Raw genomic sequence first — 24,276 nt, 5'->3', positions numbered from 1 at the left:
GAACAATCTCCCAATTTGTATGCGAACTCTCCATCGTTAAGTCAAGTTAAATTAGCTACCTATACTTTTCTTTCTGCAACTCAACACTAAATTCAAATTAAACAACTTGAAGTTAATTAAAAACTTATAAGCATGCCATATCAACAAATGGCAGTGAAACTGTAATAGGAACAATGTTCCTCTGTCGTCTGCTTCATCCTGTATGTCGTTTTTATTAGAAACAGTCTTCTTGGATAAGGACTATACACCGTGGTCCAGTGTACACATCTGGCTCATGTGCACTTTAAAGAGCCTAGTACATCTTTCGAGACGAGAGGGGGTTACCCGGTGTACTAATTCACATATAGCAGCCACTGTCACAACCTCATCATATATATATATATATATATACACACTGGGCCTTTTAGGAGAACAGTCTTAGACTGAAGAGGCAACCCAGTATAAAGAAAAAATAAATAAAATAAAAAATTTAGAATAAATGATCACCTATTTATTTTGTAATTGTAGACCTATGTATTTTGGCGGAAATAAATATATTATATTATCATTACTTCTTTTTATAATTTACTTCAATGTATTTTTCTAAATTATTTTAACAATAAACCCAGAATAATAGGCCTACAAATGTAATCACAAGTTACATTAACGTATTCATGTTATAAGACTTTATCGATCAATCTGTTTCTGGTATCATTTTAGAGTTTGTATCGTATCTACTGTAAACAATCAATCATCTACTCAATGTAATTCAAAGTCCATTGTTTGATGTAAGCAGAAGTATATAGATATTATAGTGAATGTCTATGCTAACAGATAAAAAGAAGGAAATTATAATTTGTTTGGATGGATTCAATTGGTGGTGTCGATAATTATTTTAATTGATGTTTTATTGGGGAGGTGTTCCGGGCGTTTATTCAAATAAATACCATCCTAATTGGTATAATTAATACATTATTCCACGACACAGTGAGCCGTTTTGGCCTAAGAAGGAAGACGTTTTAGACGGCTTGCAACATGGGCAGAACTATCCCAGGGTCCTGACGGGACAGTCACACAGATAGCGCATGCATAGTATACATAAAGTCCTGGCAGCTTACTCAACAATTCTCTCGATGTAATTTTATATAATTATTTCCCACAATTTACTCCTATGTTTTATGAATATATTTAATTTGATCTTTATGTACTACAGTACTATACCTTCACACGCGCGGTCCGAAAATAAACAAAAAAACAAACGGCCAACGTTGAAACAGGTTACAACTCCCTGGTTGAAACCAACCATGCAGTGAACTTGCAAGGTGATTGACACACCTTACCGTGAACCCGGAAATTACTTACCGCGCCTAGAGTTAAAATTTAAAAAAAAAACCCTTTATAATATCTTCCTAAGATAGAAATATGGAACAATATCGTAATAGTGGAAAATTAATGTTATCAAATCTACGTTTCGCGGTACATCTGAGATAGATAAGGTAGGTATCCAAGGCGGAGATTAGTACCGAAGTTTTTCCATTGTGCTCGCCTATGTCAGAATTAACCATAAATATATAGATTCTTTGAGAGGAGCCAGTCCCCGCGAGCAAAAAATACTGTCCCTAAAGCCCTGTCTACACTATCAAACTTTATGTGACAAAAAAATATGCCCATATATGGACATGATGATGTGATATCACTACCATATTTAAGCATATCACTACTAAATTTGGGCATATCACTTTTTTGTCAAACTAGTTTGATAGTGTAGAAATAGCTTAAGGTAATTTACGTTCTAGTCTGATAAACAAGCAGGCCTTTTATTTGTAATGTTTCTGAATATGTATTAAAAAAACAAAGAGATATTGAATGCAATATCCGTGCATTAAAGAATAACATTATTTTACTATTATACCATATTTATTTGAATAAATCCCCTGAAGCATTATAATGGTAACATGTATAATCAAATAAATGCCCCTAGACATGTAAAAATACAACACAATTAATATCAAGAATGATAAAATACAGTAAACCTTTATTCGATGGGGTTGTTTATTCTCTAAACAATGTTCAAATGTCAACAAAATTAATTTAATCATAAATTATTTAGATCCAAATGAATTTCATTTTTGTTCTTGATTGAAACAACAGTCCGGACGATCACATAATTATTGTGAAAATATTCAATTCTATCACAATGGCATGGTTTTATGTACTTTTTATGTGTAATATTATGCTTTTGTTTGGTTTCGCTCAGCAAAATGAAACGATATTGAATGCAATATCCGTGCATTAAAGAATAACATTATTTTACTATTATACCATATTAATATTAATCAAAAAATGAAACGATATTGAATGCAATATCTGTGCATTAAAGAATAACATTATTTTACTATTATACCATATTAATATTAATCAATTAATATCAAGAATGATAAAATACAGTAAACCTTTATCCGATGGGGTTGTTTATTCTCTAAACAATGTTCTATAGGGGAGTTTATTAGGGGGGGGGGGGGGGTGGGCTTATTAGAGGGGGATTATTCAAATTGAATAAATAATGTAACAGCTAATATAAATGTGACAATAAAATACTATATAAAAATATTAAAAATGAATAATTTACTATTTTGTTTTGATGTGTTCTATAAATAATAAATTGATGATAACAAAATTGATTATGAAATTAAGACATGTGAGCACATAGATACGGTGGTCTATAAAAAACATTTAATTTAAAAAATCTAAATTTTCGTTACATATTTCAAGGCATAGAGTAAATGTAGTGCAGGTACTTTTTTAATTGCTTATTTTTTGTGTTGGATCAACAAAATTAATTTAATCATAAATTATTTAGATCCAAATGAATTTCATTTTTGTTTTTGATTGAAACAACAGTCCGGACGATCACATAATTATTGTGAAAATATTCAATTCTATCACAATGGCATGGTTTTATGTACTTTTTATGTGTAATATTATGCTTTTGTTTGGTTTAGCTCAGCAAAATGAAACAAATTGAAAGTGTTGGCTATGCACATGAGTATCTATATTTCCATCTTCTAAATCCTTTTCTATCACTAATTCTAGAAGTTTTTGTCTCCAACCAATCAGAGCGCAGGAAATGAGTTATCATGAGTCCATGAGCACTTAAGCATATCAAACAGTTCAGCAGACATGCGATCAAACGCAAAATCTTGCAACTGAAAATAAGGGTAGTGCAAACAAAAACATTGACGAGGATAATAAAGTTGTCTAGTGTAAAACTAGTTTATAACTACTTGTTGATCTACCAGAAGTGAACGAACGTGAATCATTCTCTGCTTATAAAATTTATGTTGTGCTCATTTCTTTGGTTAAATAAAGTTGATCCCTGCACCACAAATGATGATAAAATTCCTCTGCAACATTACAATCGAATTTTAAATGAACTGAAAGGAAAAGTAATAATATTAAAGATATGAGATATAAGAAACTTTATTTATCTTCGTAAAAAAAACAAAGAAATAATAATAAAAAAACCAAATTGTATAGTTCAAAAGGTGCTGAATTCTTTTGTTGAAATAAAATGTTTTAAAAATATCCTCTTTTACCGACAGAAAAATTATATTTGGGAAGCAGAAATGTTGAATGTGTTAGGCCAGTGAAAACAGCATATTCAATGGTTAATTCTTATGAAGTTCATTGCAGCCTTAACCACTAAGGCTAAGTTAGGTATTTGGGAGATTAACATTTTAGATATTAAAACGCGTGTCCACACTCCCTACCTCGACAGAGGTTTAATGATTTCTAGGTCCAGTCGATGGCCGACAACACATCGATTGATCTGACTTGCTTGGTCATCGAAAATTTCAAAAGCTCCCCAATATCTCAATACAAGTCTTCAAAGCCTTAGTTTAGAAACCACGTGTTTTAATATCTAGATATGAACCCAATCTTCTGGACCAAAGTATCCCCTTAAGAGGGCTGTCCCCTCAATAGTGGTGTCCCTTCAATAGTGGTTTCCCCTGAATAGGGCTGTCTCCTCAACAGGGCTGTCTCCTGAATAGGGCTGTCCCCTGAATAGGGCTGTCCTCTCAATAGTGGTGTCCCCTCAATAGGGCTGTCACCTCAATAGTGGTGTCCCCTAAACAGGGCTGTCCCCTAAACAGGGCTGTCCCCTCAATAGGGCTGTCCCCTCAATAAAGCTGTCCCCTCAATAAGGCTGTCCCCTCAATAGGACTGCCCCTTCAATAGAGCTGTCCCATCAATAGGGATGTCCCCTCAATAGTGGTGCCTTCTAAAGGAGCGTCCCAAATAAGAGGTTCTACTGTACTATTAATCATATCTTTTCTTACTTGATGAAGTCAGGGGCTTTTGAAATGACATGTTCAAATTCAGCAAAGGACAGGTGGTCATCGTCATCAAGATCAGCCTCTTCAAAAATCTAAAAACAAAATTGAGTTCAATAATTTAAACATAAACTAGCTGATACCCATCCTATCCTCTCTGTAGGAAAATTATGTGATACAGCACATGTCTGCTAAGCTCTGTCTGCACTATCAAACGGGTTTGACAAAAAATGTGTGATGTGCCCAAATATGGTAGTGATATGCTTAAACATGGTAGTGATAGGACATCATCATGTCCATATATGGGCACATATCACATTTTTTTTGTCATATAAAGTTTGATAGTGTAGACAGTATTGTTTTGCTCGTGGGGACCGGCTTCTCTCAAAGAATATATGTAATTGTCATAGGTGGTACTCTTGATTGTATAAAGTGCATGAGACAACGTGTGATGAGGTCATGTCCATATATATATGGGCACATCACATTTTTTTCCACAAAAAGTTTGATAGTGTAGACAGAGCTTTACTTCATTATAGGAGACTTGTTAAATCAGATGAGACACACATGTGATGGTGTATTATATACTCTGTATAAATACAGAATCTAGATATAGAAGGGCAAATCGGTGAGTGTATCCAATTGAAAATATTTCACTTTACATTGTTAATAAGGTGTTGCATATCCTCGTCATTTAACGTCTGCTCACCGGTCAATCTATTGATGACCTCTCGAAGGTCACTACTACCAATAAAATCATCCTCATCAAAATCTACAAACAAAATTACAGAAATTATTATTATTCTTGTTCATATTCAGTATTGTTCTTTGAGCCGTTACTATTTCAAGTTATGTTTACGTACATGTATAAATCTGAACTAAAGAACCCTTTGTTCAAACAAGACACAAGTTCTGTGCCATAGTAATATGTAAGTAAGATTTCTGTGTGGACGGTAATTTAGCAGACCGTAACGGCTTGTGTACCTTGGAAAAAATACACTATCCACTCGTTACCGTATTCATCTACCATCGCAAAACAAAAGATTGATAAAAACTGTTGCTGGGTGGGTAGGAATACAATCACGTATGCGATTATACTCGGTTATTGTTATTATTTTTTGTATATGTTTTTGCTTGTACACAATTGTAATGTTTTGGAAACTATGGGAAAGGGTACACAGAAACTTTGGGAAAAAAGAATGTGTATATACATGTGCACACATGTTTGCATAAATTGTTGGCATGGTTGGAAAACATTTAGGGCACAAAGTTTTTGACAACCAAGCATTATAGTATGACAATAATTACCATAAATCCTGAAAGCATATTCTGCCTTGACAGACTTGGGTGCATTGTCACTGAATACAGACATCATATCAAGGAAGTCTTCAAATGAGATACTCTTATCTTCGCTAGACGAGAACGTGGCGCAGATCCGGTCCTTGAAGGGGTTCACATGAAGCTCCGGTAGTGTCAGAATCGTGTCCATACTCAGCTTAGCATTTTTGTCATTTCTTACTTTATCAGGATCAAGAAGATGAAACCTCTTATGAACACTACAAAAGAAGAATTTCCAATACTTACAGTGAATATTACATACTGTACAGTAGAGCCTCTACAGTATAATAAGGGGAAACCTCTGTGTCGCAAAAGTGTTCCTTTAATATAATTTATTAATAATAGAGTTGTTAAATTGTATGAATTTAAGCATTCATTCTGGCTTACTGTATTTACATTTTATAGGTTGGCCAGGTAATAATAATATTTATTCTTATTTTATAGGGCCTAAATCACTTACTGTAGTATTTCTTTCTTGCTGAAGAATGTCAACTCCTGTAAAAAAAAAATCACAATAAATAATATAAATATAGGTAGGCCTAGGCCTTACTGTACTGAAGAAGAACGTCAACACAAGAATTGTCATGGTTATTAATATTAATTTAGTTATTAAATATTTAAATAATTATTAATAATAATATATTATTTAACTACACTAGCCTAGGCTATATAGACTATATAGATAGGTAGCCAGTCTACAATACAAAAATCTACTTCTATTCTACTGCATTTTATGCCCTAGGCCCCATTCAACCAACAAGTGTACCAAGTCCCCCACCGTGCCACAAGCAAACAAACCTGCTGTGAGACTCAGTGTGGTGGTAGACTTAGCCCTCTCTGAACTAATATTACTACTAGGCCTAGGCCTATTATTTGGCCGGTTAAACATTAATATTTAACAGAAAACACTACATTAGTAATTACCTGATATTCTTCTAATTGTGATTCGGTAAAAACGCTATGAGAACTACCCATTTTGGCAAAAAAAAAGACAACTTTAAATGGACTTTGGTCTAAAAAGCGGATGTTGACGACGCACGTCAAATCGCCACAACAGAAAAATCAATATTTATTTATTTATTTTGCATAACAAAAAAAATGAATGGTACGCGCCCTCAATCCTGGCAGCAGCTACAAATCTTGTCTTTTTTCAGAGAGTTGTTATAAAGATCTTTGGTTTTTGTCGACATGTTTTTTTTGTTGTGCAAACCTTTATAACACGAATCTTTGTTATATAAGACAACAAAGAATTTACTCTACCTCGATCAGTGCACTCGCTTTAAATTATCGAGTTTGCAAATCATATAATAAATTATTTTAAAACACGTTAAAGATGTATTGTCCCTTTGACTAATTCCAAAAAAATAAAAAAAAAAGATTTTGAAAAAAAGTGGGTCATTTTGAAGTATCATAATAGTTATTAACTTTCACCAAAAATTAGTCGGAAAAAAAATGATTTAACTGAAATACAGACGTTTTTTTGTCCAAAAAATAACTTTGACTTCCAGTCAAAGTTTTCGATCAAAACATATCTTATAATGCAAAGCGCTTGTTTGGCTACTCTGTATGCATAATCATAAAACTTCCTCGCGATCTGTGTGAAAACACCTTCTCAACTGTGACGAGTTGTAAACAATCCTAATTAGCATCAGGCATAATGCATACTAGTGGTTTGAAATCTTTGTTTACTTTCGCTCGCGAAGATTTTCCAGACGAAATGTAATCAAATTAATTTACCTGTTAATTACGTAAACTTGTTGTTTTTGGCTCGAATTTTTGACTTAAAGTGAATAACTTTAATATTACTTTGATATGGCCAATTTAAAAATAGAATATTTTTACCTTCATTTTTTGTGTTTCAAGGGACAATACATTATTAAATTATGATATTGTATACGCGTGTTTCTTGGAATCTAAAAAACTAAAAGATTGCGTCAAAATATTTACTAAAGTAGGAGACTAAATACTGATAAATAATTAAATAAAATCTAGATAAATAAATCGTAACCCTGTGGGCCTAACGTCGGATGACAATTTTTTAATGGTACGCTCTTGACCTTTATCCCATGGAGGTATAAAAATAACTCCTGTTTATCATGACTGCGTTATTTTTTAAGTAAAAACTAGGGCAACCATCTGGTTAAAAATGTAAAATCTTTAGTTTCAAATATATATTTCAAAGAGACTTTTTTTTAAAGTTAATTAATTATATCTTAATCAAATGTTAAGATAATTTTTCTACTTTTACTCTGTGTGGTGTAAGTGTCTGCTTTTTTTTGTATTCCAATGTATTAAAGAAAGATTAAAAAAAAAAATGTTAAGATAATGCTTTCGATTGTCTTGTTGAAAGAAAATCAATGTTCGATATAAATAACATTCACATAAAGGTCCCATGATAGTATTTTAGATTTCACAAATCAAACCTCTGGGTGCGGGTTGTCCACCTCGGATATAGCCAAAATATCCAAGTTTGTAGGCTAGTCCATACGTCTTTTTTAAAGATTTTTTTTATAATAGGTCTAGTAATATTATTGACGATGAGGAGGAGGATGGCGATGACTTATTTTGAAATATTTATTAATTAGTAATAACAAAACAAAAACATACTGAAAACATTGAGCTATAACATTAATTTATCTAATAATTATAATCTATAAAATTAATATTCTGCCAATACTGCCCTCTATAATAAGTAGACGATGATAAATAAATGATGGCTGCTCCTCAAAAGCCATGGGAAAGAGGAGCAACAAATAATCGTTTATTGACTGGTTATTCGCCCATTGCAAGCGGGTGTTTATTTTTAGATTTATTATAAACTAGACTAGGCCTAATTATGATACCCCTGATTAGCTAGGCCTAGGCTAGTAGTTACTAATACTAGGCTAGGCCTAGTCTAGGGTAGTGACAATTTATCAAATCACAAGTGCCGTCTAGGCTACTACTAGGCTAGGCCTAGCTAGCTATTTATAGGGTGTAGGCTAGCCTATATACGGCAAGTTAGAGTAGGCCTAGACAGGTAGAGTGTAGTAGTATGCTAGTAGAGTAGGCTACTAACTACTACTACTAACTATCAAGTATCTAGTTATATTAAAAATTATTATATCATAATAATAGATGATAGGCCTAGTTTAAAGAGCTCAGTCAGAAACTTTGTGTGGATCTGCTTTGTGCATTAAGAACGACGTATTATTAATTATATTTTTAAATTCTTATGGATTATGATAATTGTTATGATTTTTTGTTATATTAGATCTGCAGGGATGTCCCAACGTGCTTCAGAGTTACCACCATGTTGTCAACCAGGAGGAGGAGGTATGGATGGTAGGACATTAGGCACACCAAGTATAAGCAGAACACCACCTTCCCTACCTCCAAGGCAAACTCAGATTGGTGGCTTCTCTCCTATGTCTCGTTATGGTATGGGTGGATATGGTATGGGTGGGTATGGCTACGGTGGTGGATACAGTAGTGGGTACGGTAGTAGCTATTCCCCATATGGAATGTATGGGTCAAGTGGTGGTATGTACGGATCATATGGAGGTGGGATGTACGGAACAAATGGCTCACGATTTGGTGCGGAAAACATGGACAGTGGTTTCAATCAATTTCTACAACAAGCGGAAGAAAACAGTCGTCCTGCATTTCAGTCAATAGAAAGCATAGTGCAAGCATTTGCATCAGTAAGCATGATGATGGAGTCAACGTTCAATGCTGTCTACAGCTCGTTCCGTGCAGTGCTCGGTGTTGCTGATCATTTCTCACGACTCAAGCAGCATCTCGTAAGAGTTTTCACAGCATTTGCAATGTTCAGGACACTTCGTTATTTTGTGAGAAAGTTACTGATTCTGCTAGGACTCCGGCAGGCTGGCATCCCAGAAGATGTTTGGTCTGAACTGCAGGATGGTGCTCTAGTAGATGAATCAAATCCGGAATTAAAATCTCAGCGGTCACCGTCGTGGCCCGTTTTCTTGTTTTTGGCTGTTGTGCTAGGAGGACCGTATTTGATTTGGAAATTGCTGTGCTCTTATGATAATGAAGCAAAAGGTGATGTTTCTTTTAACAACAATTTAACTAGCCAATTGTAACGCAGTAGAACCAGGGAGATATAAAAAATCTCCCTGGTAGAACCTCGCCTTTGGGACACCTGTATTCAGAGTACACCCTTTCCAGTAAAACGACCAAAATAGGAATATATATATATATATATTTTAAAAACAATCAATGTCCAATCTCTATTTATTGTTGTGTCCCCTTAATAGGGTCCATTCCATTACAATTTTGTGTTTCTAGTTAGTAGAATTCCTTTGAGACCTAACCCCTAAATAAATGTTTCTTAAAAGAGGCGTTACACTGTATTTAGGTGACCATAGAATCTGATGCGATATTTGATGAACTTTAAGTAAATTGGCAGTTATTTGATTTGTTTTCAGGTGTTGTTGCTTGGGCAAGTGGAGATGATGATCATGTAGTTGGACGTGTTGAATTTGATTTTGAGGCTGCAAATAACAAAGAGGTTACTATTAAAGCTGGTGATGTAATCAACCTTGCTCCCAAAGGTACGTCATTCATTTTGTTTCTAAATTTTACAATACCTTGAACCATAATACTGCATTAACTTATAATTATTTTAATTCCTCGTTTATAGAAATGCAACCGAAGGTTCGCGGTTGGTTATTAGCAAGTAAAGATGGCAAAGCGATAGGCTTGGTTCCTGCAAATTATATAAAAGTTCTAGGTAAAAGAAGAGGGAGGAAACATGTCCAGTTGGAACAGCAGCAGATGCAGACGACCATTGATGCAACACAATCAGCAGCAGTGGGAGGAATACCACAAGCAGGAGCAGCCACTGATTTACAAACAGATTCTCAGTTTGATCAAGTATTTCCTGATATGACACAGGACAATGAATTATCCTCCAATCAAGGGTTCCACGCCACTACCGTGGGTAATAAACCCAAACGAGGATGTTGTAAATCAAAGGATAGTAAAAATGTTGCGCCACTCGCAACAGAAAGCATTGGATTATCTTTTAAACAAGAATCAACAATGGATGTCACCAATGAAGCGGACGTATAGCAGTAAATGGAGATACTGTATATTGCTGTAAAATGGTGAAATCAAATCCTACAAGTTGATTAAGCATTTGAGGTCGAACAAACCTGATCATGACATGTGACCTTTTTAGCAGGCGTAATTGGATTGGCCTTGCATCCATGCATGGATGAACTCATTCATCCATGCTCCATGGACGTAGCCAAACATTTTTGACATGTCAAAGAGGATCAAGCTTAGTAGTGCATTTTTGCCTTACAGAACAATCAAGAGATGAAGAAATTAAAGCTGTATTAAAATTGATATCAATCATTCATATATAATCTTGCTTTTAAATTGTTAACATTTATTAAATTAAAACTATTTTGAATTGACCATCATTTGAATAATTTAATAATACTACAGTATAATATACTAATGTTTGTTATGCGCACATATTCAAAAGCAAATCAAACAAAAACGTCATAACTGGATTCTGTTTACCAGCAGTTTAGTGTGCCTTACCACGTTGAAACACCGGTTCTCGTCAGATCACCGAAGTTAAGCAACTCTGGGCCTGGTTAGAGCTTGGATGGGAGACCATCTGGAAATATCGGGTGCTGTTTAAATATGGAGCTGGGGTCCCATTAGGCAGTTGATATCGGCACTGCTGACTATAATACTATTATGGCATCCCCTGAATCTAGTATCTGCCTCGGATGTATTGGCTTATGCCTGTCCTCTGGTTAAGGTGGGCACTGGACAAGAGAAGCCCTTGGTCAATGCCAAAGGTGATTTAAAACAGTCCTGGCTTACTGTAGTTTCATCCATCATTCAGATGAATGTAAGGCTAAATTCACATTCATGTCGGCCATAAAAAAAAAAGAGACCAGCTAGTACATGTCGCAGGCTAATAGCTTTCCTTGTTTTTAAAAACTTCTTTAACCTATCAATGTTTGAAAACGTTTAAAAAAACACATTAATTAATTTAATAGATTGTTTATTCAGTATTGAAATAATTACTGTAACAGCTGTGATAATAGTAATACTAATCAATTGAAATTTATAATCTTTTATTATGAATAAAGATGTAATTATTAAATTTTTGAAGCAGCATGGTGATTTGTTTAAAATATGTATTACTGACAGTGAGCGACAGCTGGGGCCCGTGACCAAGAGAACACGGATTTAAATACTGTATTTTTGAAAAACTGTATTTTCTTATATGCCAATAGAAATGAGTTCTTTATAAAGAATCAATTTTATAAACGGTTTTAAAAAGCCCAATTGATAACTGTCTCGATCATGTGATAACGGTCTCAATCATCAAAAACTCAATTTGACCTCACTTTAGAAGGTCACTGACTACAATTGATATTCTCTTAAATACAGTACTATGAAAAGTCCAATTATGGGATTACCAATTACTGCAATAGTTTCAAAAGTGAGACTACAAAGGTAAAACAAAAATACTTCTTCCAAGTATTGCAGTACGATTTAAACAGACAGATTAACAGAATGAGCTAGTTGATATTATAAATGCTTTATAAATCTTTACAGGTATATGCCATTATTCAATTATAATGATCTATGATATATATTATACATAATACTATATATGTTTCATATAATTACTATGATTAATTAATAAGCTTAAATTGTTCAATCAAGCATGAAGGTATTTTTTACCTCCATGAATAAAGGATACTTAGTGAGTGGCATAAAATGTTGCTTAAATATGTTTTCACATTGATTCACCCACTTATATGTATTCGATAAATGCATAACTCCCTGAATATCTTAATGTCCCTTTCTACAATCAACAGACAATGTTATCAAGTCAAAATGTTAAATACTGTAATGATTGGATTGGATAATTGATATGGATTTAATTTCAGAATAGTAATTGATAAATTTGATTGTTAATACCTTAATTTATTTTTCAAGGTTAGGTGTCGTGAATGGAATGATTGAATATAATAATGTATTGATACAAAAATTAAACAGGTTTTCTGCTTGTTCCATCATACAACATCTTAGCATTATAGACAAGCCCAACATCAATTGTAGGCTAAAACTAGTGAATATTCTACCATTTTAAGCAGGATTATTAAAGCTACTGCAGCCAGTCTCGGCTTCTACAGCAGACCTCGTTGGAATACATACTCAACAATGCCATTTTAGAAAGGCAGCAATGACCAATCAGCCTCGATTTCAGCTTCAACATAAAACACCAGTTATTAGCCCCCACATAATAAGACTCAAGACATCTCCAGCCCCCACACAATAAGCATATGAGGCCTACAGGCTCAAGCCATCTCCAGCCCTCACATAATAAGCATGTGAAGCCTAAAGACTCAAGCCATCTCCAGCCCCCACACAAATAAGCATGTGAAGCCTACAGGCTCAAGCCATCTCCAGCCCCAACACAATAAGCATGTGAGGCCTACAGGCTCAAGCCATCTCCAGCCCCCACACAATAAGCATGTGAGGCCTACAGGCTCAAGCCATCTCCAGCCCCCACACAATAAGCATGTGAGGCCTACAGGCTCAAGCCATCTCCAGCCCCCACATAATAAGAATGTGAAGCCTAAAGGCTCAAGCCATCTCCAGCCACCACACAATAAGCATGTGAAGCATAAAGGCTCATGCCATCTTCAGACAAGCAACATTAAATCCATCACCACGGTACCTATTCACAAGGCCTAGTAGAGTCTGCTTTTTATGCATGCTCCTGGATGACTCCAGTTCATATAGGGTACACAGGTTGAATAGAAGGCCTTCGTCTAGATACTTCTCTGGGTCTTTATGCACAAGGCTTTCAAGCGATGCCAATGCCTCTCTTAACTTTCCCATGTAGAGCTGACACACTGATAGGTTGTTGACGGCCTGTTAAAAAGCATACCATAAAATTAAAAAATTACCGTATGCTTCTGCTTTAATACAGTAGTATGAAAACTTTCATAGGAATTGTTGTTATATATTCATTAGAATTTCTTCCGTGTAAATTTATTCATGTTAATATATATTCATGCTATGATATATTCATGTCAATACTGTATGCATATTACTGTATTTGACCAAGTAAACTATGTAGCCGAAATTATGGGGTAGGATTAATACTAAATAGATACATATACAATATAATTATAGTCACTTTATTATTAGCATCAAAATACAATTTGTTGTATTCATTTCAGTATCCCTTTCTAAGTTATTTCTGTTAAATAATTAATGAACTTACTATGTGGTTTGTTGGTTCTTTCTCAACAACCTCTAAAAACAGTTTATATGCCTCTGGGTACATGTGCTGAGAGAGTCGCATCAGAGCTCTGAAATAAGAAAAAAAGAATCTCATTTGCTTGACTTTTGTCAGTAAGGATTCTGTCCATTAAAATCTTCCAGTTATTGGTATTATATATTGGTACTTTTACACTATGATTAACGAAATTGAGAGTCGAGGGTCTTGTGTGCTACTATATCGGTATAATCAAGCTCAGTCATTCTTCCTTGGTGAATTACACTTTATTTACACTAATTTATTTACCTCCGCCAAGGAGGTATAGTATGTAATCGATTGCGTGTGTGTGTCTGTTTGTTAGCAGGATTACTCAAAAAGATATTGCAAGATTTTTACCAAAATGAAAATACAAATAGATATGTGGTCAAGGACCACTCCGTTAAATTTTGAAGGCAATCCGGACCATGGTCAATTCTGGACCACTTTTTAGTATTATTTCCAGACCGGCTAGTGTTAAAAGATAGGACAGAATTTTCAAAAGCCAGCGATTTTTTTCAAGAAATAATTGTCCAAAAAACTTCATTTTTGAAGAAGAAGAGGCAAGAGTTTGTAATTTTAAAACATAATTTGATTTAATGTACAGGTTTTTTGATACGAGTAGTTTTTAAAAGCCTATTTTCTTCTGGCACCTGGTTATGCAAATTATCTGAGTACATAAATATTAACATAAGTCTCACCTGTTCATTGATACCTTCACCATTGGTTTATCTCTCTTTGTTGTACGGGTTTCTAACTCATGAAATGCTTTTTGCGCAGACTTTAAATCACCAAGCTAAAATAAAGTACAATATATTTATTGGAACCTGATAAGTAAATGCTGCACATGAACTCTAGTAAATGTTAATTTATTACCTACATTGTACTTTGGTTATTCTCATGCTTGCTTACCAATCTTTCACTTATACCCCTTTTACACCGCCAGTAAAAATGCGGAGTTGATCCGGAATTGTATAACCCGAGTCGTAGCCGGGACGCAAAAATGCGGAAATGTAGGCCGGTGTAAACGACGTAAAAAGTTACCCGGGTCGCTGAATCACCCGGGTAAGTGATGCGGAATGTATTCAGCGTCAAGTCAACCCGGAACGCACCCGGGATGAACCCGTGTTTGCGGTGTAAAACGCTCAGTGTATCTTTACCCGTTTGTTTACTATCCTCGCTCACTATAGTATTTAATTTACATAGAATTAAGATAAGATTGATTTTGTTTATTCACTTATTTATTAAATAAAACTTATGGTTATTTATTATTCATTTTTATTTCAAGATATTATTCTTCACGAGTAGACTTAATTTGTGTGTGTATTGCCATAAAACAAAATTGTAGGAGGTATAATGAGCAGACCGTTACTAGGGTCTCTCTTCGTGCGTGAGAGGGCGATATTTCGAATGATCTAGAACATTTACACGGATTGGTATTTTGCAGTGTAAATACACGAAACCCGTGTCCTTCCCGGGTTAATGAATCAGGTGTGAAATGGAAATTTATCCGGACACGACCCGGGTTTGTTATAAGCTCGGCGGTGTAAAAGGGGTATTATTTCTAGACTGAGAAATATTCTTTCTTATATTAACTATGTGATGTATTGTACCAACATGAGAATGTTAGATAAAAGTCCAGCTGCCATTTGACAACCATGATCATGCAATTTTTTTTCCGTCATGGTTACAACCTCCCTTCATACTGTAACAAGACTTAGTTTAAGCATCCTGTAACTGGTAACCTACCTGTCCTAAGAATAACAAATAAACAAACAAGATAGTTTATTTACCTGTAAATGTATTCGTCCAATACCGGATAGAAGTTCTTCATCATTGCTTTCATCTTTTTCAAGTAACAATTCAAATATGGAGGCTGCCTTATTAAAATCCTATAAAATAAAATGTGTGGCATTTAGACTGGTGCAAGATGTTTATGTGTATGACATATCTATTTTTAATATTTTTATTTAATTTTTCACTCCTTTTAAAACATTGTAAATATTGTCTGTCTTTGTATTGTGATTTTAATGTTTTTTATGTCTTTTTATTAATGTTTTTAATCTATTGCACTAAAAAAACAAAACAATATGTAAAACATATCTATACCTGATATGTTTTTATCCTGTCTAAATATGTTTTTAAATAAATAAATAACACAATTCTAATCATCTTATATTATTACAAGGGAAATATATAAATTAGATTTGAAAAATTAGATTTATCAAACTTTTTATCAAACATTTCATTTATATTCAAATATTTGTGATGATCTAAACTCAACACACAACAGAACTTAAACGCACCATTCAAAGTGACCAATGACTACTAACACAGTGCAGTTACTTACCTTCATAGCCAACAGACAATTTCCAATTGAATATAAAATTCTCTTATCTCTTGAATTCCACAGTTCAATAGAAGCTATAAAACATACAGTAGATACAACATTTATATCAAAGTGGTTGTTGTTGCCAACCCACGATTAAGTTGACAATTTACAGTGAAACAAATGAGTTTAAAAACTGTATATGTTTAAACACTACAGCCAATGTGTTGGGTCCTGAAGGTGTCCCCTTAATATGGGTTCTACTGGAAAGGTATTTGAATCGGCCATCATAGATACTTTGCATGATTGTTTAAGAATAAGGACAATATGCCCTAGCTTTAAAAATGTCGCGCCTAAAAGTGTAAAAATTACAATTTGAAAACCGTGAAGAGCTTTTAAATTGAATCTAATAGATGAGATATAAATTGTAAAATGTAATTTTATACCTTTTTTACTTTCTTCTTTTAGTTGAACAGGACTACCATCTTCAGCAAGCCCTTGATTTAAGTTGGATAATATCTAACAAGACAAAAAAAATGTTTTTCTCACAGAATTCTCCAAAATGCCAAAAGTAAAGTAGGCTAAAAGTCCTGTAATCATAATAAATAAACAGGTGTGAATCTGGGAAACAGAAATATAAAAATGACTATTTATTTTTTGAGGGAAAAAACCATTTACCTAAATTGGGGATCGGTTAAAAGCTATTGTACCTCCCTAATCATGTGTCTTGTTTCTTGTGTTTATAATCTGGTAGTACACTAAAATATAAAAAGGATCTCATTTGGGGAACAAAAAAATTGACCATCAACCTATTTTTGTGATCATATAAATCCTACTGTACTGTAATGTTTATATAGCGGAGCATACATAGTTTCTTGTGTTTATAATCTGGTAGTATCAACTAAAATATAAAAAGGATCTCCTATGGTAGTAATATGACATCATCATGTCCATATATTACTGTACTGTAATGTTTATATAGCGGAGCTTGCATAGTTTCTTGTGTTTATAATCTGGTAGTATCAACTAAAATATAAAAAGGACCTCCTATGGTAGTGATATGACATCATCATGTCCATATATTACTGTACTGTAATGTTTATATAGCAGGGCTCATATAGTTTCTTATAACCATAGTGTTATAATTAGATGCTGCTGTACTGCAGACTATTAATAATAATGAAACTAGACATTAATAGTTTGATCTGGTATTTATTGTCTACCTCCTTTGTCTGCAGTATCCTGAGTGAGAGTGTTTAACAATTATTATACTAGACTATTAATAGTAACAAGCCACTGTCTGGGTCCCAAATACTCGGGTAAACACCATCCAGGTCAGTCAGCCAGACAAGAATATGCTGTCAAAACAAGTCATCCAGGGGTGTTGTTCAGACATGTATGTTACAGTATCAGAGATGTTTTCAATAACATGACATCCCCTTGAAAAATGTGATTTTGCTTGGAAAATCAGAAGTTCAAAGAACTCTAAGAAAACACCAGTAAACTTTAAACATCTTAAACATCATAAAAGAGAAAAGTAAACAACTTTAAAAAGTGAGTGAAAACAACTGCTTTTTAACAACATCCATAACATGACAATAGTTAGGTTATGAGGCAGGGCGCTTTTTTTAAAAGGTTAGAAAAGGGGCTATTATGAAATGTTTTCAGAACTGTTCAGCACCCTCATCACACCATAAACCCACCTCCTTCCCAACATCCCCAATCTACGCTTGATAGAAGTTAGGGCCTACCTTTCCACAAACACCTTTAATCTTGTAGAGCGTATCAAGAGACTGCTGATGTTTTCCTGCATACTGCAGTAATTCTGCTTTAAGAACACGTAGTGAGAAGGGCACCATAGAACCTGGGAAAAAATAGTATGATAATTATCAAAGAAAATGTCAATACTTCTTATAATGTTGTATTTGTATGAGGTTAAAATACTATTGATTTTAATTTGTCTTTGGACTTTATGTTGTCTTAGTTAAAGTTACAGTATCAAACTATTACCTAGTAATGAAATAAACTTTAAAGGAAGTTTAATAAATGTCCGATGCTGTTCATATTGAACTTTTAAGGTTGGTTAAAGTAGCATGGTAAATCCTGAACAAATTTAATTGGGAAATTTTACCAAGAAGAAGTTACTAAAAGCATTCACAGTCCTTTCTAAAGCTCTGTCTACACTATAAAAATGTATGTGACAAACAATGTGATGTGCCCATATATGGACATGATGATGTCATATCACTACCATATTTGGGCATATCACTACCATATTGGGCATATCACTACCATATTGGGCATATCACTACCATATTTGGGCACATCACACTTTTTTCAAACTTATTTGATAGTGTAGCCAGGGGTTTATGCCAAAAATGAGCCATCTTTACCTTTTCTTCCAGGATACAGATCTGGATAATATTCAAAGTACAAATCAGGCCTTTCAAAATCTCCAAATGCATTTGTTTCTGTTTCAGCAACATTATATAGACGAAGCTTCATTAGTAATGCAATTCTAGTCAACCATACCTATGGATTACATGCAAAAATATATAAAAAATATCTAAATATTTAGGCCTATCAAACAATATCCACTTACATAGTTTATTAATCTGGGGATGACTAACAGTCAAGTGCTTGAATTTCCAGTCATATAGACATTAACTGAACCGAGTCCATGTTCACTCAAATCCAAAACTCCCTAAAACCTTGTCTACACTATCAAAGATGTGACAAAAAAATGTGATACCTACCATCACATTTGGCACATCACATTTTTGTTGTCAAACTAGTTTGATAGTGTAGACAGAGCTTAATATATTAATGGGTATGTGACCACTTTTAGATATATAAATTAGTTTTCTAAACCAACATATTTTGGACCTATCATCTCATTGGGCAGACTTAGGGAGTAATTAGGTGGTTCTGATCCAGCCAAGGGAGAATTGTGGGTATGTTATTAAATAATGACTTACTTGCAAAGACTGGGGTGATTGTTTACTTGGTAGTCCTACTTGACCAGCACCTTGACCATGGATGGCTAAAATTTGTGCAGTAAGGTCAACAGCTGCTCTCAAACAACCTTTGTCCTGAAAGTAAAAGTAAAAAAAAATTTATTTATTTTTAAAATCGTATATCAAATATTTTTAAACAGGGTAACCCTTCCAGTTTAGCCAAGTGGGTTCATTGATATTTAGGGCTCTCTTTAATAAAATTAATTTACAATCTTATTGTACTATTGAATACTTGAATAACCCATTACTTGTGATTGGTCAAATCACTTGCGTTGCGCTTACGTTCTTGCATTGCATCGTAGTGGGAATCAAGCATTAAAGGAATTTAACAACATCAACATTGTCAAATGTTCAGAAATGGTTAGCAAGTATAACATACTAAAACATACCAACAATTGTTTTAAGCCCAATTCATCTTTGGAAACTTGATTTGCAGTGAGTGAGGCTCGTTTAGTACCTTCTATTTCACCCATGTATCGAACAACTAGTTCGAGAACCGGGTCGCCCTACAAAAATTTGTAAAAAAAACATTTATAGTGAGCTTTGTATTATTCTCTTTGTCCAAACATCCCCGTTTGTGATGTTCGAAAATCCCCAAAAAAGGTTCAAAGTTCAAATGAGCTGCGCCTATCTATGGGAACAGAATCTAAGGTTATCACCTCTACCAGATTCGACCAAATTGCGGTCGGATAAGATGGAAAAAGTTGTCTTTAAACCAAACTTATTGTATGCAAATAGTATATTTTTTAGTAGGAGATTTTCTTTCTGTAAGGTAGTTGTACTAAGATACTTACAGAAGATACAGTATTTATGCTCGTTATTTTACTCTCGCTTTTAGTGATCCTGCCAGCTTTTGTGGGGCGGTGGAGGGTAAGCGTGTTAATCCGGTTTCTTGTAATTTTAACATTAAAACCCCCTTCCCTACGTTTTTTAGATCTAATTTAAGATCACAAACTATATTTAATGTAAAAATAATACTATATGGTCCTATTGCGATAACTTTTTTCGTCTTTAAACGGTTAAAAATGTGAAAAATAAGTCGATTCTAATAATTATAGCGGCCCGCTATAAATCCCAAAATGCATTGCGCGCGGATTGATATTTTTGTTTTTCACCTGTAATTCGCCCACTTTTCGATCGATCGTGAGGCCAAAACAAATGGAAGACTCCTAACTTTTCAGCGAAAATACCGGGTTTTCCCCAATATTTGTATCAACGGAGTCTGGCAAAAATAGAAAGACAATTAATGCAGCAACTATAGGCTAGGTATATAGCTAGCGTACGATTTTCGTACGTTACCGATGTTTACCAGCTAGGCCTACAAAACTAAGCCTAGCTAGGCTAGGCCTAAGACCGTCCACGAGAGGTCGATCGCCGCGAGCTACTTAGGTAGTGCATTGTTTCTCACTTTTTATCATAATTTACCATAAAACGTACATTTAAGACAAAGAATGACATGGTTTAATGTTTTTAAAGTGACATATATGTATTATTTTCCAAAAAACGTCCAAAATTGCAGGGAAGGGGTCTTTAACATGGCTAAATAAATGAAATGCGGTCATTTAGTTGTAGTCACAATGTTCTCCAATGTTAAATAGCCTGTAAATACATAATTACTGTACATTAAACTTGTTATTATCAATAGTGTAAAAGTTCATATTATTCCACTTACCAAAAAATGTTCTAGACTAACACCAGGCATCGTCATATGGTTTTTGTCAATGAACTCTGACCCTTGTGGAGATGTCATCCGTGCAATGAGAACTTGTCTGGTTTTTTCGCTCGATATCCAAGCATTATGACGACGATCACTATCACCTCCACTGATGGCAGCAGTGAAGATGTCATCTTGATCACCAGAAGCACTTTGCAGAAATGGAATTGTTGTTGGACTTTGTTGGAATATATTTGGCTGCTGTTGTTCTACTACTGGTTTTGAAAGAGTTTCTGGTTTTGACAGAGATTCTGGTTCTTTTAAATCTTTATCTCTTTCTTGAAAAGTATTTGAATTTGAGGTGTCAGAGATTGGTTTATCCGGACTTGGTTCATCAGGACTTGGGTCATCAGGACTTTGCTCATCAGGCCTCAACTCAGAAACAGTTATAGCATCAGGAGTTGTGGCAAGACTTCCTTTTTGAGGACTTGATAAGTCAATCTGAAAACCATCATCTTTGTTATCATTTTCAAATAAAACATCAGATTTATCCTCCTCTAGTGGAATAGATGCTGCATCTCCCATTTCATCAGGCTTTGATGATTTCACTGGTGAAAGTGGAGATTCCAAAGAACTTGGTGGCGTTGAATAGTCATAAGACATAAAAGAATCAAAAAAAGTTTTTCCTTCTGCATCAGTACCTTTAACATCTTCTTTAAAAAAGTTACTAACACTTGGTTGGCGTGGAATCACACCTTCTGTGTCACCCTCACCAGTGAACATCCTTCCGGTACCTTCCATTGTCTGCATCCATGTCATCTGACTCTCTGGGCTGCCAATCGGCTGCGACTGGAATCCTTCCTCAACACCAACTTGGATTACAATCGGAGCCGGTTTACACAGCTTTGTCGATTCTGGTTCTGACACTGGACTACTCTCATCAGATAGTGAAATGCTCTCTGTCATTGGAGAATTTGCATCAAGAAGTAAATCTTGAGCTTCTGTCAATTGATCATCCACATTGTGTACCTTAACATCTATTTTATGTTTACTTGTGATGCCACCATCAAATTCTTCAGGTGTGCCATCAAGTAGAGACTTTTGTAATGGTTCATCTAATGGTACATTTTCACTGTCATCATTGCTGGGAGAACTTTCTTCCTCATCAAGGAGCTCATTGGTGAGATCTGCACTTTCTCTTATTTCAGATTCCATGCCTTTTTCTATTCAATTCTACATATAAATGAAGAGTACAGCATATACTATAGTGTAATATAATAATGTTTTTTAGATTGGCGGTTTTCGATGGTTTCGAATCCGGGGCCAAATCTATGGGAGCACTGACTGCTCAACAATCTGACTGGCTTATGATGAAATGATGTCATATATAACCTATTAGTATTAGCAATTGAAAAACAAAAACTGGAATTGCTGTGCCATGCAGCTAGTATTGACTCACAAAATTAAATTTCAAAAATACCTTAATTAAAATAAATTGCAGTTACAATTACCTGCTGCAGCCTCAAGCAAGACAAGGCTCTAGATCATGCTTAGACCTAGCTATATTCTATAGCTACGACCTTATTATATGCCTAGTTACAGGCCTGAGTAGTTTAGTTTAGAACAGGCCTAGTCTAGAGGCCGCCCTGCTGGGCCTAGGCTAGGCGGGTGGCCTAGTCTAGAAGAAGAAGAGCCTTTTTAGGAGGCCTAGCCTACTAGCCTCTACTAATAAGCCTACTACCACTAGCCTAGCTACTACCTTTTTTGTATTGTGGCCTATAAATAAAACTGGTTAACCTAAAAAAACCTGCATAATCAATAAGGCGTAACCTATAAGAGTAAAATTACAATATTTAGTGGGTAGAATACGGTAAGCGTTATATGGGCACCAGTCATGCAGGTTATGAATATTAATGAGGAGGTACTATTTGAATATTCATTTATCAAAACCCAGCAGACCAAGACCATTCAGCCTGCAGATTCCGTAGGCTTTACAGTTACTAATAAATTCTAGACTATGGGATAATTAACTATTATGTAACTATAATTAGCATAATGATGGTTTAGGGTTTTAACTAGTAAATGACCCACCAATTGTTTTCACATTCAGAACTGCAGATATAGGACACATAAATATGTTACTTCGTACAAGAATGGTACCCATATAAACTATATTATGAGATATATATGTACACATTATTAACGTTAAAGAGTTAATACGGGCACCAGTGCTGCAGATGGGCACCAGCCGGGCATTTTTATATCTATCTAATGTTAAAGAGTTAATACGGGCACCAGTGCTGCAGATGGGCACTAGCCGTGCATTTTTATATCTATCTAATGTTAAAGAGTTAATACGGGCACCAGTGCTGCAGATGGGCACCAGCCGTGCATTTTTATATCTATCTAATGTTAAAGAGTTAATACGGGCACCAGTGCTGCAGTGGGCACCAGCCGTGCATGTTTATATCTATCTAATGTTAAAGAGTTAATACGGGCACCAGTGCTGCAGATGGGCACCAGCCGTGCATTTTTATATCTGTGTAATGTTAAAGATTTAATATGGGCACCAGTGCTGCAGTGGGCACCAGCCGTGCATTTTTATATCTATCTAATGTTAAAGAGTTAATACGGGCACCAGTGCTGCAGATGGGCACCAGCCGTGCATTTTTATATCTATCTAATGTTAAAGAGTTAATACGGGCACCAGTGCTGCAGATGGGCACCAGCCGTGCATTTTTATATCTATCTAATGTTAAGAGTTAATACGGGCACCAGTGCTGCAGATGGGCACCAGCCGTGCATTTTTATATCTGTGTAATGTTAAAGAGTTAATACGGGCACCAGTGCTGCAGATGGGCACCAGCCGTGCATTTTTATATCTGTGTAATGTTAAAGAGTTAATACGGGCACCAGTGCTGCAGTGGGCACCAGCCGTGCATTTTTATATCTGTGTAATGTTAAAGAGTTAATATGGGCACCAGTGCTGCAGATGGGCACCAGCCGTGCATTTTTATATCTATCTAATGTTAAAGAGTTAATACGGGCACCAGTGCTGTTTTACATAAATACACGCCATCGTAAATTATGGATTCAATATTTCGTAATGTCATCAATAAAAATTACTAGTTAAAACCCTAAACCATCATTATGCTAATTATATTTACATAATAGTTAACTATCCCATAGTCTAGAATTTATTAGTAACTGTAATGGTAAAGCATACGGAATCGAGAAGCTGCAGGCTGAATGGTCTTGGTCTGCTGGGTTTTGATAAATGAATATTCAAATAGTACCTCCTCATTAATATTCAT

General features: G+C 34.9%; 3 protein-coding genes across 6 annotated transcripts; 1 reads left to right on the top strand and 2 right to left on the bottom strand.

The window, feature by feature from the left end:
- Positions 1-1,997: 1,997 nt before the first annotated feature.
- Positions 1,998-6,710, bottom strand: LOC144853680 (calcium and integrin-binding protein 1-like). Its single transcript, XM_078711450.1, has 6 exons — positions 6,576-6,710; positions 6,112-6,146; positions 5,622-5,869; positions 4,976-5,085; positions 4,320-4,408; positions 1,998-3,413 (listed from the first exon to the last, which is right to left on the bottom strand). Exons 1-6 carry the CDS (start codon positions 6,624-6,626, stop codon positions 3,392-3,394), a joined length of 555 nt encoding a protein of 184 aa, XP_078567576.1. The 5' UTR covers positions 6,627-6,710; the 3' UTR covers positions 1,998-3,391.
- A 1,638-nt stretch (positions 6,711-8,348) lies between these two features.
- LOC144854757 (peroxisomal membrane protein PEX13-like) lies at positions 8,349-11,807 on the top strand. Of its 3 annotated transcripts, none has more exons than XM_078712717.1 (4): positions 8,349-8,444; positions 8,905-9,698; positions 10,085-10,210; positions 10,300-11,807. In XM_078712717.1, exons 1-4 carry the CDS (start codon positions 8,362-8,364, stop codon positions 10,728-10,730), a joined length of 1,434 nt encoding a protein of 477 aa, XP_078568843.1. In that variant the 5' UTR covers positions 8,349-8,361; the 3' UTR covers positions 10,731-11,807. The 3 variants fall into 3 exon arrangements, with proteins under 3 accessions (XP_078568843.1, XP_078568844.1, XP_078568845.1); XM_078712718.1 differs by having other exon boundaries at positions 8,905-9,701; positions 10,091-10,210; XM_078712719.1 differs by having other exon boundaries at positions 8,376-8,436.
- Positions 11,675-22,833, bottom strand: LOC144854755 (trafficking protein particle complex subunit 12-like). Of its 2 annotated transcripts, none has more exons than XM_078712715.1 (12): positions 22,722-22,833; positions 20,981-22,195; positions 19,698-19,814; positions 19,270-19,383; positions 18,685-18,823; positions 18,043-18,155; positions 16,738-16,810; positions 16,313-16,386; positions 15,756-15,854; positions 14,664-14,758; positions 13,930-14,017; positions 11,675-13,574 (listed from the first exon to the last, which is right to left on the bottom strand). In XM_078712715.1, the coding sequence occupies exons 2-12, from the start codon at positions 22,175-22,177 to the stop codon at positions 13,332-13,334; spliced, it is 2,352 nt and encodes a 783-aa protein (XP_078568841.1). In that variant the 5' UTR covers positions 22,178-22,195; positions 22,722-22,833; the 3' UTR covers positions 11,675-13,331. The 2 variants fall into 2 exon arrangements, with proteins under 2 accessions (XP_078568841.1, XP_078568842.1); XM_078712716.1 differs by having other exon boundaries at positions 22,811-22,831.
- Positions 22,834-24,276: the final 1,443 nt, after the last annotated feature.

The sequence above is a fragment of the Antedon bifida genome, chromosome 10, assembly GCF_963402885.1.
Source record: "Antedon bifida chromosome 10, ecAntBifi1.1, whole genome shotgun sequence".
NCBI lineage: Eukaryota > Metazoa > Echinodermata > Crinoidea > Comatulida > Antedonidae > Antedon > Antedon bifida.
Note: the sequence above shows the minus strand (reverse complement) of the source record. Positions and strands in the feature narration are given on the sequence as shown.